At 46.3% G+C, this 17691-nt stretch overlaps 1 protein-coding gene across 7 annotated transcripts in view; it reads left to right on the top strand.

Moving 5' to 3' along the window:
* The window catches only part of PPFIBP2 (PPFIB scaffold protein 2), a 144855-nt gene that overhangs the window by 24092 nt on the left and 103072 nt on the right, over window positions 1-17691 (top strand). For 4 of the 7 annotated variants that reach the window (XM_086678063.1, XM_086678066.1, XM_086678068.1 and 1 more), the window contains exon 2: window positions 8276-8372. In XM_086678063.1, the coding sequence (XP_086534189.1) occupies window positions 8309-8372 (64 nt within the window). In that variant the 5' untranslated portion in view covers window positions 8276-8308. Of the gene's footprint in view, window positions 1-8275; window positions 8373-17691 lie in introns of those variants that run through there. The other 3 variants (XM_086678073.1, XM_086678071.1, XM_086678075.1) reach the window with 2 other exon arrangements.

The following is a 17691-nucleotide window of genomic DNA, read 5'->3' as shown; positions in this document are numbered from 1 at the left end:
AATCTGTGGGAGTGTCCTCAGGGTTTACTGAACGGGGGTGCCCTCAGGGGCTGAGACACAGGGAAGAGTTGCAGGAGAGATGGCTGTGCGCTGCTGTTTTCCTCCCTTTCCTAAAAAAATAAAGAGATGAGGAGACCACCTTTAGGTGGGCAGGATCAAGTTTGGTTTCCTGGAGGAATTATCTTGAAGAGAAGATGGGAATTTAGCAAAGAAAGCTGCTGGGTTGGGTATAAAGCAGGAAAGCAACTGGTGCAGTCAATTAACGAACAATTAGAATCCGTCCACTGAGGACAAGACATTTGGTTGGGATGGGTGGAGGGTTGCTTGAGGGCTAGGATGGAAGTTAAAGTTGCAACCCAGTAGGTTGAGTCCATGTGGTAAAGGGCATGAAGTGTAGGGGCTGATTGATGGTGAGCCTCCGAGACTTTTCTAAGCAGAAAAGTGCCTGAGCTGTGTTTGCATTCTCTCATTGGCTCCTCAGCTTTTTTCTCCCTTTAAGTTTATTTATTTATTTTTGAGAGAGACGGAGAGAATGAGCAGGGGTGGGGCAGAGAGAGAATCCCAAGCAGGCTTTGGTCAGCACGAAGCCTGATGCAGGGCTCAAACCCATAAATCGCCAGATCATGATCTGAGTCGAAACCAAGAGTCGGACGCTCAACTGACTGAGCGACCCAGGTGCCCCTCAGCTTTTTTCAGTATCAGAATCACCAGAGGAGCTAGGTCAGGTTACAAAGGTCAGGCCTCTGTGCTTGACTGGCTCTCCAGGTGACTCTGATGAACACCAGTGTTTGAGGACCACTGAGTTAGGTGAATCTTCAGTGCAAGGTGGGTGGACAGGGGTGCCTGGAGGCAGGCAGCCAGTTAGAAGGCTCTTGTAAGAGTCTAGGGTGAGGTAATGCGGGGACAGGTGAGGCTGTGGGAGCAGATGAGATCACCAGCAGTGAGCACTGGGCAAGAAGATGGTTTCTGGTCTGACTCAGCAGCACTTGGCTCCCCTGATTGCTTCCTTCTCCATCCTGAACCCTCTGTTTGGCTTCTAGGGCAGCACTTTCTCAATTCTCCTGGCTGCTCCCCCTTAGTCCCCTTTGTTGGTTCTTCTTCCTGATGGCTGCATTGTAGTGTTCCAGAGAGTTCTGGGGCCTCTTGCTTTTCTTTTCCCTTTTCATTCTTCCTTCCTTCCTTCCTTTCTCCCTTCCTCCTTTCCTTTCCTTTCCTTTTCCTTTCCTTTCCTTTCCTTTCCTTTCCTTTCCTTTCCTTTCCTTTCCTTTCCTTTCCTTTCCTTTCCTTTCCTTTCCTTTCCTTTCCTTTCCTTTCCTTTCCTTTCCTTTCCTTTCCTTTCCTTTCCTTTCCTTTCCTTTCCTTTCCTTCCTCTGTCTCTGTCTGTCTCTCTTTCTCTGCACTACTTAGGTTACTTCATGCAGTTGTTTTAAATTCCATATCCGTACAAATGGCTCCCAAATTCTCTCCAGCCAAACTTCCCTCCCAACATCAGACTCATAGCTCCAGATGTGTTACTCAGTGTATCTTCCTAGGTGTCCTTAGGCATCTTAAACTGAACATTTCTAAAACCAGTCTCCTGATGACCCCTTCCCCTGCCTCAATTGTTTCTTCTGCAGTCCCTCCAACTCTCCCAGAGACTCAGGGCAAAAACCTTATAGTAATTCTGATTCCTCTCTCCCATGTCCACTCCATCAGTATAGCTTACCGGCTTTGCCTTCAACATATATCAAGAATGAGAACATTTACCACCATTATTCTGGTCCAAGCTACCTTCATCTCATGCCTGGTTTTCCTGTGTTCACTGATGCACTGCACCCCCGCCACCGCTGTTCATTTTCAGCCATAGTGTTCCTTTTTAACAAGGTATGTTAGATCCTCCTGTGCTCAAAACCCTCCAGTGGGTTCCCGTTTCAGAGGCAAAGTGGAAGAACAGTGTGCATCCTCAGGCAAGCTGCCTAATTTTTTGCTCATCAGCAAAGTGAGAGGATTCCTAAGTGGCACGTGGGGATTATGTGAGACAGTGTTGGAGAAACTCCCAGCAAGTAGCTAACAGACACCTGCCCAAGAGGAGGAAGGAGCATGGAGTCTCTACTCTCTGCCAGGCACACTGCACATATTACTTTTTAAGTGTTTTGATTTTGATCACTGCTATACATCTACACAATTTAAACAGTGAAATAATTGTATACGATTTGTTAAAACAGCTGTTGTCTCCCTGCCTACCCAACCCCATTGCTCTTCCTCAGAAGCAGCCACTTTACATTTCTTAGTATTTTTATCCATATTGCTGGGGGGAAAAATGGTTGTTCTGCTGCTTTATTAATTGTTTTCAGTTGTCATTATCTAGTGACTTCTGAGTGCCCACTCCAGAAGGTGAGGAATCTGCTCCCTTTCCAGTCCCACCTCCACTGCCCACAACCACTTTTCATCTCTCCCCCGACCCCAAGCTGTCCCTGCAGTTCCGGTTAGATTGCTACAAGGTGTTTCACTCTAAGATTCATGGTTACTTTTACTTTTTGGTTTCCATGCAGTTCTTTTGTCATTGGCTTGAGTTTCAACTTTCTTGTCATTGAATTAAACAAATTCCTCCCCATATATAAATCTCTTTGGGTGTTCTGAAGCATGAGGTGTCCTGTTAATTTCGTGTTGCTGGAGAAATCTCTCCCAGAGCTTTCGGAAGCTCTCCAACATGGACCAGCTTTCCTTTTATGTTTGCTGCAGAGCTGTTGCCCTGGCATCTCCCTTAGCTCTGCTAGCATATTCTCAGTGTCCCTGTGGGTTTATGTCTTTCAAAATAAATTTCTCTACTGTTGTTTCAGTGGGTAGCTAATTTAGATGTTTGGGTTCAATCTGCTGTATTTACCTGAGGTCTATCTTGTTTACTTTCACTGGTAGCAATGAGATTGGTTTTATCCTGATACAGATGAGACTGTTGAGTCTGAGAGGGGTTAAATAACTTGTCTAAAGATCCACAGTCATTATGCAGCAGAGTGCATGTTTTAACTCCAGACTATGTTCTTTTTTCCTTTGTCCTTTGAAAAGAAAGGTGTTCTTGACTGATATGGGATGTGATTGAAAATTTAGGCACCGCCATCAGTTTCCCTTGTGTCTTCTTCCATCTTCATTTTTTCTTAATACTGAAAATGGCTTCTTGCTCTCTTATCCCAAAGAGATAAATTTCCTATATCCTTCTAAGAAGCTGTCTCCCAAGCAGAGGCATAGCAAGAGGGATTTCTTAAAATAACTGTTTAAGAGTGTTCTGGTTTATGGGCAATCTGTAAATTATGGGGAAAAGGCTTTGGTTGGTTGTGATAACACAACACTTCTTTACCACCTGATGGCCATTTGCAGAAGGAGGAGGTGTGTGATGAGTCCAAAGTTTGGTGGTGGTGGGTTCTTGGCTGAGGGTTCATTCTTCAGGCCTTGCCTTCTAGTTGGGGACACTGTCCCCACCCTACCCCACTCCCATCCCTTCATCTGGACGGAGCCGCCAAGGAGTCCAATCCCAGATCTGGCTCAGTTGTGTCCATGGCACAGGAGACCCTGAAGGAGCAGGGGTACCAGGGACTCTGGATCTGTTCCTGATTCCTTCTTTGGTCCTGGCCAGTGCCAGCCTGCCCGAAACACTTGCAGCTCTAACCACTTTTACTAAAGGAAAAGTACTTTATAAAATGGAATGGAAGCTGGCAATTCAGTATGGGTGGGATAAGTCAAGGCTACTTGCCCAAGACTTATCTGAATCAACAGTTCCTGCCTACTTCTGATTCTACTTTGCTGAACATGAAAGCTTAATGCACTATCTAAATCACGGCTCGCCTGAGAGTGCATCAGATAACGGGTGGCTAATTGAGGCTCACTTTCTAAATTTCAGAACCCTAATCCTACACCCTTATCAACTTCGAGGTGCCAAACTGACCTTTGCGTGGTGCAATTCATGTGGCTATGACGTCTGTCACCAGATGCTGTCATTCTGAAACAAGACAGTTCCTCTCTATAGCTACAGGGTCATTTTCTGTCTGGTTGGTGGCAAAGAGGGTAAAGCCCTATGTTGGTGGGACATCATCTCAGATAGGAGGATGACAGCATCTAGAGAGGCCTGCAGGTGAAGGGAAGGGTGAATGGTGAATGGGCTACACTTTTTCTTAACATTCCCCGTTTCTTTTTGTAGCTAAGCGTGAGCTAGTCACTTGGTAAGAAGAGAAGCCCTCCAGTTCCTTCACCATCAAATGCAGGACTCTGTTAATAGTCCAGGTGTCCAGAGAGAATGAAAACTGGTTGGGGCCACAACAGCTGTCACTGTACTAAGCTCCTTAAGAGCCATGTGATCCTCTGCCTGCTCCTCTCCTTCCTGGGCTGGGGGCACCTCCCCCCGCCCCCAGGGAGTCCCCCAGGCACACTATCTCTTGCCCCAGCATCCACGCTGTGACAGGCCCCTGGCTGGCTGCTATAGCTCCCCTCTCGTTGGTAGAGAACATGATTTCACTTCCACTCCCCACCACCTGCTTAGAAGTTGCCGTGCTTTTCACTTGTGCCTTTGGGGTGCTTCTGGAATCCAACTCTCTCCCGGCCCCTTTGGGTCATTGCCTCTTCACCTAGCTTCTCTCCAGGAGGCCTCCAGGCATTCAACTTCTGGAGCTTCATGCACATAAGCTCCACATCCCTGATGAACCCAGGCTCCCAGTGGAGGTGCTGTGCCCCTGCAGGGATGAACAGACACTGAATGTGGTGTGTGACATGTGTGCCTTGGAGGCTCCAACCTCCCTGAGGGCAGTGATTGTCCTATCGTGTGTTAATGACAGGAGCTCTAACCTCAACAGTGGTCAGAGGAGAAAATGCCTACTAGCTGCCAGAATAGGAATGGTTGGTGACCTTGTGGCTTCCCTGTTCTGAGAGTGTCTGTGCTCACAGATGGGGGCCTGAGGCCTCACATTGATGGCATGTTTGGCCCTTCAGAAGTCTCTCTGTACCCCACGCCACTGACACCTCACAGCTGCCCTGTGACAGAAGCTGGCAGGGCCCCTTCTTACAGGTGTCCTGCCATCACCTGAGACCCAGCAGGTCTGGAACTGAGCTCGTCAGCTGCCCTAAGCAGGTCTGGCTTCTGAGCACTCACAACCTTACCGGCCCCGGGCTCCTGGGTTTTGAATATGATACACCTTTGACTCATGTGTCACTTCACACCACCTCCCATGGGTCCACCCAACCTGCTCTTTGCCAAGTACAAACTCATCCCTGGGCAGAAGGCCTGTGGGCCTCCTCTTATGGGCCTTCTGTTGCAGGGGGTTGTAGCCTGGACCCTCCAGGCTTGGCACCTTCTAACTGTCCTCTCCCTTCTACCCTGGTAGTAAGGCCCCAAATGGGGCCTGCCTATTCAAATACGAGATCTTCTTAAAGATCTGATATGTTTACATCTGAGGCCACTTGGTTTGTTGTGCACTGGCAGTGGGTGTGATTCCCAAGCTCCTCTTATTAATTGCCCTCGTTACACTTATGTGAATTCTGTGAAAGGTTTTGACTCATCATGAGCAGCTGGATGCTCTGGTGTAATCTCATCAACCACTTTGATATTTGCCAATCACATCCTGCCCTTACATGCTTCTCCACCCTTCCATCCCCTCTGCCTGGAATAGCATTCTCCCCCTTATCTTCTGGGAAAACTTCTACTCATCCTTCAAGACCCAGAGAAACTGCATACCGGCCTCTATCAGCTTACCCCATACTGTGTCATCGTTAATTTGTTTATACTTTTGTCTTCACTAGACTGCATGCTCCGTGGGGACAGAGACTAGGTCTGATTTGTCAATATCTCCCCAGTACCCAGCACAGCAGGGTTCAGGGAATGTGGGTGAAAGGGATCTATCAATTTATTCACAAGTATTCACTCATAAGCTTCCTTTTGCCAGGCACTGTGCTGGGCACTGGGCATATAGGGGTGAACAAGGCAGACAGGGCCCCACTGCCTCCATGGAGAGGGTGAGCAAGGCCAGTTGGCAAGCACACAAGTATACGGACGAGATACTTTGGAACTGCTGCACTTGGAAGGGGCTGCTATAGACGGAGGTGTGCAGGGAAGGCCTGTCTCAGATGACACATGGGAGCTGACACCCGGAAGATGAGAATAAATGAGCCATGCAGAGAGCTGGGAAAGCGAGCTCAGGGCTGAGTGGATAGCAGGTGTGAAGTTTCAGAAGAAGACATGGTCTTGGAGTATCGGCGGGGGGCGGGGGGGGGGGTTTGGCGCACAGACAGGAGGCCAATGCTGCTGGAACATGACCAATGGAGAGAGCAATATGGGGTTGGCCTGGCCGGATCCTACACCGCCTCTTTTGAAGGTCCCAGTGAGTGAGCAGTGTGGACTTTTCCTTAGGAGTAGTGGGAAGTCCTCAGAGGGAACTATTTCAGACCTTTAATATCTCTGAACAGGTGTGAATGTGTGGATTATTGACCTGCAATAATTGTGTGTGATTGTGTGCGCTTTTCCTGCTACCTCTACTCTCATCCCCCAAACCCCCAAGCTTGCTTCTATTCAGCCCATGAGATCTGCACATGTTTGGGGTCTCTAGTGGCCTGGGCTGCTCTTCTCAGCAGTGGCAGCTCTGTCCCTTGCTGCAGCCTCCTGTAGTAGCTCCTGCCACAGCCTTGAGGTGCTGATGAGGCTCCCACCCCCTCTGCAGGCTCCCGTCCTCATGCCCCTGCGTTGATTGTGCAATGGCCCTTGGACTGCTGGGGCTCAGTGCCTGTTCCCAGACCTTCCTTGGCCTTTGCTCCTATGAATCACTGCCCTCCCTCTCCACACAAATAGTTGTTTATCTCTCTTTGCCATGCCTACCTCCTCCAGGGGAACCAGCCTCTTGGACTTACCTGGGTTCTCTGTTCCTGAGCCTACCTCATTTAGTTTAAAGTCTCTCATCCAGCACACTGTCCTGGCACAAATACATCCTGAGATCGTTGCCTCACTTCAAAAGCAAAAACAGAAACAGCTAACATATGTTGAGCACTCACTATCTGTAAGGAAATGTACTGAGTACTTTCTATGAAATATTAATTCCTCATTTCATCATGACATCAACCTGGTGTGTTAAGTGCTGGTATTATCCACATTTTACAGATGAGGATACTGAGGCTCAGAGATCACATAGTAAATGGTAGAGCAGGGTTTGAACCCAGTCTATTTTAACAGCTACTGGCCTGGTATAGTCCAATGTTCTTTGTGGTCCTAAAATCTTTATCCATACCATCTCCAAAGCCACTTCTCTGTGGCTGCTCACTTTCCTTTCTTCCCTTTGAAAGTCCAACATCAACTGGGAACAGGAGCCGAGACCCCCAGGACCCTCTGTTTCCTGACCTGGGCCATCCTTGGGTAGAGGAGCCAGGCCGGTTCTCCACAGCACTTATGCCCATTGGACACATGCACAGGCTTTGCTGAAGGAGCAAACAACAGCTCCTGCCTGCCATTTATAGGTGTGAACTAGGGATTACAAATACAGTTGTCGCTCCCTGCCACCAGGGAGTGGGTGGGAAGCAATAAAACGAGAAGAGGCTGCAGGAAGACAGTTTAGCTGAAAGACCATTCGTAGAGGCAGCGTTGTCCAGAGGTAGAACCAATTGCCATCTCCGTTAGACGGGAGACTCAGCCTGGGGGGAGGGTGGCCTATGTGTCCTGGGAGAAGCTCTTCAGTCCTGAGGAGGTGGGATGCTGCACTTTGCGTGGTGTTGGGTAGTCTAGAACTAAGATGGTGAGAGGAATTTTCCAGGTTCCTGGGACGGAGCTCTCCCCACAACAGTGTGTCCTCTAGGCCAGGAACTTTTGACCATCCAGGAAAGTGGCAGCCGAGGACTCTCCGCCTGGATCACACCTACCTGACGAAGGCGTTGCAGGTGCGGGACAGATGCGGCTCTAAGACAAATGTGCCTCCTAAGACTCCTGCTTGCTGCAGGGCACGTCCTCACTGAGTCCCTTTCTCCGACTCGTAGGGGAGATTCCCCCGTGCTGGCTGCAGCTTCTGGAACCTGGGACTATAATGGCGGCTCTTAATCTCAGATGTGAATGGGATAGTGTGCTAAAGCCGCGGGAGACAGATCACTCGCGCCAGGAGGGAGAGGCTCTAGAGACGGCAGAACCGGGGGGGGGGGGGGGGGGGGGGGGGGGGGGGTGGCCGGCTCGGATTCTTGCTAGAGCAGCCCACGTGATGTTGAAAGAGGAGGGTTTGCGGTCTTGCCTGCGTAATGTGGGCCTCTCTGCAACTTTTCCTTTGTCCTGTGCTTGAACTTTCAGTAAGACAAGAAGAAGACTGAGGGGAGAGGAGCCATGGCTTCGGATGCCAGTCACGTGCTAGAAGCTGCCCTGGAGCAAATGGACGGGATCATTGCAGGTATGGTCAGGGGGTCAGGGGGTCCCAACAACTGATGGCTCGTCCTCTACACCTCAAAGACTGTTTTCTCTCATTCCACCTTTCTTTCTGGCACAGCGAGAAGCCCCTCAATCGATTTATTTTATTTTATTGTGCATGCCGTCTCTTTTTTTGAGTTCAGACTTGTGGAACACCTTGATCCCTGGCGTGAGGTTAGGTCTCTGCCGAGGCAGTGTGGGTGTGCCATATGTTAGCACACTTTGGCTCCTGGCTGAGAGGCAGTTTGGGTGCATTAAGATTGTTTTTACTGTAAATTTGTCCGAGGTTTTACTGTAAATTTGTCAGAGTACAGCATGACCTATCACAGGTGAGCTGAGACAAAACTCAAAGTCTGGAGACTTGGTGCCTCATGCGGGTGTCCGCTCCCTTCCCCAGCTGGTCTCCAGTGTGCTTGGGAATCAGGAGGCAGTTTGGTATGGATTCACCTCCTCACCTAAAGAATGTTCCTTATGCCATATTGTTTTTTACCTGTTTGGCCACTGTTTGACTTCAGGTCCACATTAGCCATTTAAGAATAGTCCCCAGAAAAGATCCGGTGAAACTGATTAATTGGAAAGGAGCACCAGTGGGCTGTTTGGGCTGATTAACTCTTTGATGGTGGGGGGTGGGGGGGGGTGGGGGGAACCCAAGCCCGTACTGATTACAATAAACCTCTCATTGAAAATCTTTCTGGAAGGCTCCAAGGTCCTGTTTCTGCCCTGACCAGATGACAAGTCAGGGGCCTTATTTGCTGACTGGCCATGCTTCTTTGGGACTTTGCTCCTCTCTGTGCAGAGCTGTGGCTGGAGGAGTTCGGGGACGAGGGCTTGGGCTGAGTGTGGCTAAAGCCTAGGATGTGCATGGGCACTGGACACCGCCCCTTGCCAGGCAATTGCTTTTCCTTCCACCCTGCGAGGACAGTCTGATTCACCGAGGGTTGTGGGTGTTGGCACCTGGCTGGGAGAGGCTGTGTGTTGAAGCTTCTTCATGTTCTTGGTGGCACTGTAACATGTCCTAGCTGTCATCTGTCAGGCTGCTCATTTCTCAGTGAACATAAGAGCTCTTGAGAGGCCTGATAATGTTCTGCTTCTCCAAGGCTCTACAGATTGGGATGTCCTGTTCTAGGTTAGGGCCTCCAAATCCCCCTTGAAGGGAAACAGTCAAGAGTATGGATTTCCTAGCAGTCCTTGTAGAGTCTCATCTGGAAGCCATCAGGGGCTCATGTGCAGTGGGATCAGAGCCACAGGGTCAGGCCCTCCGACCTCAAAGCTCTTGGATGGCTGTGAAAGCTGAATGGACACCTTGCAAAGGAGACAGCTGGTGTGGGGCCAGTCCTGCTTCCTGCCTCCTAATTTCTCCACACTGGCATTCCTAAAATGATGAAGCCTCTAGCAAAATACCCTGTCTCTGAGAGAGCAGCATGTGACCCTCAGGGCTTTGCCTTAACCCAGGATCTGCTGGTGAGGATCTGGGATGGACAAAGAGGAAGGGCCCTGGGACTGGGTGGTACAGACCCAGGAGGCCCATCCCCCTGCATTTCCAGCACAAACTGCTCCCTCCTTCCCTTTCCTTCATCATCCACACTGGCTGCTTCCTTCTAGAAGGGCTCCTTGGGCAGCTGTGCCTGGAACAGTCTACATTCTAAGGCATTCTTTGCAGATTGGTCAGGAGAAACACCTGCAGACAGACTGCTTGGATCAAATCCTGCCTCTACAACAACCTATTTACCTGACTGTGCCTCAGTTTCCTCACATCTAAAATGGGAATAATCATAGTACCCTCCTTAGAAGGTTGCTATGCTTACGTGCATAAGGTGCTGAGAACAGTGCCTGGCACGTAGTAAGCCCTATAAAATGTTAACTTTTGAGAAATTAATGAGGGATTAAAAAAAAATCTTTATTATGTTACGTCTTTAGAGACATGTTAGAGTTCTTATTTATTCAGGGCCTTGTTTCACCCATTTGTGTTTTGTGTTTTTCATTGCATAAGGCTTGTGCGGGCCTTGCTAGACTCGCCTGGGATTTGCAAGATTAATGCATGGTCTTCTGAGTGGTCTCTGTGCTGTTGCCCCTGTTGGTGGCACTGTAACATGTCCTAGCTGTTATCTGTCAGGCTCCTGGCCCTTTTTACCCTCTGTCTCCCACAGAGCAGCAGAGCCATCCTTGAAACTCACTTCAAACCACAGCATTCGTCTCTCCAAAGCTCGTCAGTGGCTTCCCATCTCAGGATAAAATCTGAAGTCCTCAGTACACCCAGCCCTTCCATACACGATCTGGCCTTTGACTGCATGTATGGCCACACCTCCTACCACTTTCTTCCTGGCTTATCTCCCTTTAGCCCACACACTGGCTGTCTCAGGACCTTTGTGCGTGCTGCCCCCTTAGCTGGAATGCCATCCTCCAGATACCCTCAGATATGATCGCTGCTGAAATGTCACCACATCACAGAGGTCCCCCCCCGACCCTCTCTAATTAGCATCTTTTCCTCCCACCACTCTGTCCTCGTATCCTGTTTATATTTCTTTATAGCACTTTTCACCACCTGACCTGTTACGTTCACATTTGTCTCCCCGTGTCTCGTCAGCCTCCCACACCAGATTGTAAGTTTCATGGGGACAGAGCCTCTGCTGCTCCATCCCTGGTGCCTCCATTGGTCCGCAGCACTGAACTTCATTTATTCTTTTCTTGGTACCTTTCACTGATTATTCTGGAATAACAAAGCGCTAATTTTTTTTTTTTTTGAAGATTCAGTGATTGGCATGTTCTGTGAACCATCTCTCAAGTAATAATTGGCTCACACAGACATTTGACAGGAGCTATTTGGCAGATAATTGAACATTGAAGTAATTAGTGCATGTCTGGAGGGCATATATTCTACGCCATTTGTGATGAAAAGAATGATAATTATTGAATACCTTTGTGCAGGATACTCTTCCGCAAGATTATTAATACCCTCCTCATATTCAAGGTGGTTGGCCCAAACTGGACCTAAGAGCTTAAGAGTTTTTGTGGTTGTGGGGCACCTGGGTGCCTCATTCAGTTAAGCGTCGGACTTCAGCTCAGGTCATGATCTCTCGGCTCGTGACTTCGAGCCCCTCGTCAGGCTCTGCACTGACAGCTCAGAGCCTGGAGCCTGCTTCGGATTCTGTGACTCCCTCTCTCTCTGCTCCTCCCTGGCTTGCACTCTGTCTCTCTCTCTCTCTCTCAAAAGTAAATAAACGTTTTTAAAAAATTTTTTTAAAAAGAGATTTTATGCTTGTTAGTGTGGAGTAGGGGGTTAGACCGTTGAAGTTTGAATTCCAGCTCAGTCACTTAGGACTGGCCGTGGGATCTTTAGGCAGATTGTTTAATCCCTCTGAGCTCAGTTTCCTCATATATAAAATAGTGATAATTGTACCTATCTCATATTATTGGGAGGATTAAATTAATGGAGGTAAGGCACTTAGTGCTCAGTTGGTATAAGTTAGTTTGTTTTGTTGAGGTTAGCACTGACATTATGATTTTTACCACGTAGGGTCGCAGTGCTGGATTTCCAGTCTAGGGCCATCTGAGTTTCTTCTGGGCTGCTTTCATGCCTGCACTGGTTTTATGATGCTGTGTAGTGGAGTTCTGGGGGCTCTGTGAAGCCATCTGAGAGAAAAGTTACCTGGGAATGGGGTCCGGTTCCGTGCTTGCTCCTGGTCCCCTAGCCAGAGTGACTTTGCCCTCTTCTCTCTCAGACGCACGAGACTTCCAAGTGAGGGTTCCTCTGCTGAAAGGGTGGCAGCTAAGAGAAAGTTTGAAAACCGTGGTATCACATCATGACGCCACAAATCCTGCAGAAATGACATTTCTCTGTGAACATTTAAATCGTCCTTTCTGTATTTCTATTCACCTGTTAATTTGAAGTCGAATGGCGTCAAGGGATGCCAACACTACCAAAACACAATTGCTTTTGCATCCATTGAGGTGCTCAAATGAGCACCCAAGGACTGTGTTCTCTCACTTTCTGAAAACACAATTACCACTTTATTTCAATGGAAGAAACTTTTGTAGGCTTCTTGCACACCCCATATCGCAAGCATTTATGCAAAAACAACATGGATTCCTCCTAAAAGGACAGTTCCTTCAACAATGATGATTCTTAGGCACAACACTATATGACAAGAGATTTCCCTTTATTAATTACTCTGGAGTATGCTAGGCTCAGGTTCACTTTCCAAAACTCCTTCCTAGAAGAGTACACTTAGGGCATGTGATCTCAGTATTAATGTAAGTAGGTCTTTAATGGGGAAAAAAGACTATTCTCCTTCCTCCAAATCAATGTAAACAATGCAAACACCATAGGAGATTATCACTCCTGTAAACAACCAGGCCAGAAATACCCTGAGAGGACATCCTGATGCACAAGTGTCAAATTTACTTGTCTCCGAGCCACAGTGTGGTGACCCTTATCTCAGGGCACTTGGTGGCTCTGGAGGTGTGAGGAAAAGAAATCCCTTGCCAGCAGAAACAGGACCATTAAATGAAACTCCTTATATGGTTGAATTTTTGAAACCCAAATGGGTGTTTCCTGGGTATGACTGGGCTTGATTGGAGCCCTAAAATTCTGTGCCAGAAAGTTGGAAGGAGGTGACTGAAAGACCCCAGAACCCTTGTTAAAAATGATGTTTCTAGTACAAAAGACCACTGTTGTAGCTTCCGGTACAATGTTAACCTTTGCTCTTGCTCCTGATTAATCCCTGTGATTCGGCCCACAAATAATACTATAATTGAATTACACTGTTGACCGTTGAAATTGAACCACATATTGCTTAAGTACATTGCTCTGCATGACCCAGGGCAACTGCCACATATGCTCATTTTGCATCTGGCTTAATTTGTGGGCTGACAGGTTCAGTGGCTGCTCTGGGAGGCCATTTCTGCAGTAGTACAGAGAAGCCCATGGTCAGAACACAGATGGCCACTTATTCCTCTTCACCGTAGCAGGGGGTCGTTCATGCAGTCATCTGCAAGCTATACCCATCGATGAGGAAGAGTTAAAAGGGGCCCGTTTTGTGACAGTTTTAAAAAGAGGTTGCTCTGGGCCTTGCTGTGAACTCTGATTAGTGTCTGGTGTTTCTTTCTTTCTTTCTTTTTTTTTTTTTTTTTAAGATTTAGATTTGGGGTAGAGTAAATTCTGGTCAAGACTGAGATTATTCACTTTGACTGATGAATGGCTGTGGCATTGAAGGCTGCTGATCAGTCCATGCTCTGCACATGCTCAGTTAACTGGTCTGGTCCAGGTCCTCTCTGAGGTAGGTCGGCATATAGCAGTCATGAGTAAGGGGGTGGGAGAACCTAACCTTGCCTGCTTCCCACTCAGGATTCAGGTGGAGAGCACTGTGCTCTGATTCTGACCTGGAGACGGTCAGAGTGGAAGTTTGGAGGTGACCAGGGGCCTGAGCTATCAAGACTATCTATCCTTTGTGTAAAGAGGTCGGAATGGGCCATGGTGGCAAGCACTGTTCAACAGCCATCGTTTTGATTTTTCCCCTTGCTACAGAGCACTCCTCTCCTCCTTCAGGGCTGCACAGCCTCATTTTCTGTTCTCCGAAAGAGTCTGAGTAAAACCGGAATTCTCACTTGTTCCTTAAATACCTGCTCTAGTTGTAGGTATCAGAACTGACATACAAAACCACGTGGACCTGGTATTTTCTCCTTGAAAGATTTCCTGTTTTTAATGGTTAGAAACAGGTTTTAATTTCCTAGTTGAGTTTTGGCAAGTTGCATTTTTCTAAAAATTTGTGCATTTTACTAAGATCTTTAATTTTGTTGGCATAAGCATGGCTATCATATTTTTTAAAGTTCTGCTATACCTGTTGTGTATTCCTAATAGTGCTTAAGTATGCCCTCTATTTTTTGATCAGTCTTACCAGGGTTATCTTTATTATTATTATTTTCAAAGAACTGACTTTGCTGATGACTTTCCATCGTATGTGTGTGGCATGTTTATTATTTATTCTGTAAATACATAAATATGTATATGTATTAGTCCAGGTTGTCCAGAGAAACAAAATCAATAGTGTGTGTGTGTGTGCATGCGCGTGCATGTCTGTGTGTATGTGTGCCTGTCCATGTGTGTTTAGAGAAAGAGATCTCTGAGAGAAAGGCTGGTTGACTGATTGATTTTAAGGAATTGACTCACGTGATTATGAGAGCTAGCAAGTTCAGTCTCTCCAGGATAGGCCAGCAGGCCGGAGACCCCGGGAAGAGCCAGTGCTGCAGTTCCAGTCTGCAGGCCAGCTGCTGGCAGAATTCCTTCTTCTTCCAGGGAGATCTGTCCTTCTCCGTTATGACCTTTCACCAATTTGATGTTATGGAGAGCAATCTGCATTAGATACAACCTACTAGTTTCAGTGTTAATCTTGTCTAAAAAATACCTTCACAAACATCTAGACTAAGGTTTGGCCAAATACCGGGGTACTCTGGCCTAGCCAAGTTGACACATGAAATTAACCACCACAGTATATGTGAATAAATATGCATTCTGTATCTATACTTAATATATATTCATATTTAACTTCCTTGAATGGTTTTTGTCATTTTCTTCTCTGCTTACCTAAATGTATCTATTCTCTTTTAGAAACCAAATTAAGGGGCATCTGGGTGGCTTAGTTGGTTAAGCGTCCAACTTTGGCTCAGGTCATGATCTGGTGGTTCTTGCGTTTGAGCCCTGCATCGGGCTCTGTGCTGACAGCTCAGAGCCTGGAACCTGCTTCGGATTCTGTGTCTCCCTCTCTCTCTGCCCCTCCCCCGCTCTCTCTCTCTCTCTCTCAAAAATAAATAAAACATTAAAAAAAATTTTAACCGAATTAAAAAACCAATCAATAATAACATGTTTTCAATTGACTGCTAACTTCCATGTGTTGTGGTTAAGTGGTCTCTAACACTTATTCTTTGGAATTTATTGATACTTGCTTTGTGGCCTTGATTAGAGCACTGTCAGCTTTCATTAATGTCCCATGTGTGCTGGAAAGGTGTGTACATTCTCCCAATTGTCAGGTGCAATGTTCTGTATTTGTTCATTGCATCCACTTTGTATAAATCTTTGCTATCATTACAGATTGTTTTGGTCTGCTTGATCTCATCAGTTTCTTAGAAATATATATTAAAATTCTACTAGGTGGTGGATTTTGTCTCCCTATAATTCTGAGTATTTTGCCTTATATTTTGAAGCTGTGTTTTGTATTATATGAATACACTTTTAGAGTTCTACCTTCCCGGTGAACACTTTTATCAGCATAGAGTAACACTCTTCATCTCTAGCAATGTTTTTTGTCTTGAAGAGTATTTTTTCTCGTGTTAATCTGTCCATTCCAACTTTGTTTTGGTTTTTCTTGGTATTATATTGGTATTGACCTTCTTCCATCCTTTTTCAGTATCAAGCTTTCAGTGTGCTTTTGTTTTAGATGTATCTTTTGCCAATGGGATATAGGTACCCTTTTACTTTTTAACCAGTTTAACAATACCTGTCTTTCAACCATCGGGTGTCGTCTGTATACATTTATTTTGATGATTAATTCATCTGACCATTTTTCAACAATCTTATTGTCTGATTTCTACTTGTCTCACACTTTCTGGGCTTCACTCACCCCCCTCTTTTTTTTTTCTTTAAACATCAAATTATTTGTATGTGTTCTTATTCCAGATTCCAGGCCCAGTTTCCTTCTGTAGGGTAGGCTTCTCTACTTTACTGAAGGTGTTGCCCTTTTGTATCCTGGCTTCGTGCAGAGGTATCCCATCTGACCTCTCCCTTGGATCAGGCCTAAACTTTGTCTCCTGTCCCCCTCAAGTGGTCTGTGGCCCAGGTGTTAGACTGTCAGGGAACGGCAGTGGCATACTGGATGAACACCAGTTCAAATGCTCTCTTTCCTTTGAGGTTCTGAGCTCTGAAGATTTCCTTCAGTTTAGCTACTTAAAAAGGTGTGTGCACATGGGTTTTTGAATTTTGGGGTGTCCTTCGAGGGTCTTCTCTGTACAACTAGTCTGCCACTGCCGGCCCTTGGCTGCTGTAATGCTGTCCTTTTTTGGCTCACCATCCCCTTCCGCCATCTTCAGAGCGAGTGGTGACAGGTCGAGTCCTCAGGTCATGTCCCTCTGACCCAGTCATCTGTGTCCCTCTTCTTATTTAACTGGAAACCTGTATCTCCCCCTCCTTTTCACCCATTTTGCCCAGTCCCCAAACCCCCTTACCTCTAGCAACCATCAGTTCTCTGTATTTGTAGGTCTGATTCTGCTTTTTGTTTATTCATTTGTGTGGTTTATTTTTAGATTTCACATGTGAGTGAAATCATATGGTATTAGTCTTTCTCAGTCTGACTTATTTCATTTAGGATTATGCCCTCTAGGTCCATCCATGTTGTCGCAAATGGCATGATCTCACCCCTTTTTATGGCTGTGTAATATTCCTTTATACATGTCACATTTTCCTTATCCATTCATCTATCCATGGACACATAGGTTGCTTCTGTATTTTGGTTATTGTGAATAATGCTGTAATAAACACAGGGGTACGTGTACCTTTTGAATTAATGTTTTTGTTTCTTTGGGTAAATACCCAGTAGTGGAATTCCTGAATCATATGGTAATTCTATTTTTAATTTTTTGAGGAAACTCCATACTGTTTTCCACAATGGCTGCAGCAGTTTACATTCCCACCAACAGTATACGAGGGTTCCTTTTTCTCCACATCTTTGCCAATACTTATTATTTCTTGTCTTTTTTATTTTAGTCATTCTAATAAGTATGTGGTCAGTTTGGGGGAAAAAATATTTCATATGTGCTTGAACACGGTGTGCCATCTCTCGTTGTTTGGGACAGAGTTCTTTGTCCTTTGTTGTTCTGTTGTATCACTTCATTTTTTATTTCCTGTTTAGCTCTGCTTGATCTGTCATTTCCTAGGTTAGATGGTCACAACATGCTTTCTTTTTTACACACCATGGGATTTGGTTTTTAAAATTTGTGTTTGAGATTCGTGCGTCCAAGTTCCTCAGTGAGAAGGCCTGGAATCCCCTACATCGTGCTCAGGACTGCTGAGCTGTATGGTTCCGGGGGTGCCATCTACACTCTGGACTACGGGTTGTCCTAGCAAGTTCTCTGTATTATATAAGCTGGGAGCAGTCCCTTCCAACACTCAAACAAAATAGAGCAGAATTTTTCACTTCTTGAAGGTTTGATAGAACTTACTTGTAAAAACATTCGGCCTGAAATGTTCTTTGGAAAAGAAATTTAAATTATGGTTCAAATGCTTCAAATTATAGTTTAAATTATTTATTTTACAG

This window comes from Puma concolor, chromosome D1 (assembly GCF_028749965.1).
Source record: "Puma concolor isolate L17-30 chromosome D1, mPumCon1.1.hap2, whole genome shotgun sequence".
Taxonomy (NCBI): Eukaryota; Metazoa; Chordata; class Mammalia; order Carnivora; family Felidae; genus Puma; species Puma concolor.
This window is presented reverse-complemented; position numbering and strand designations above follow the sequence as displayed.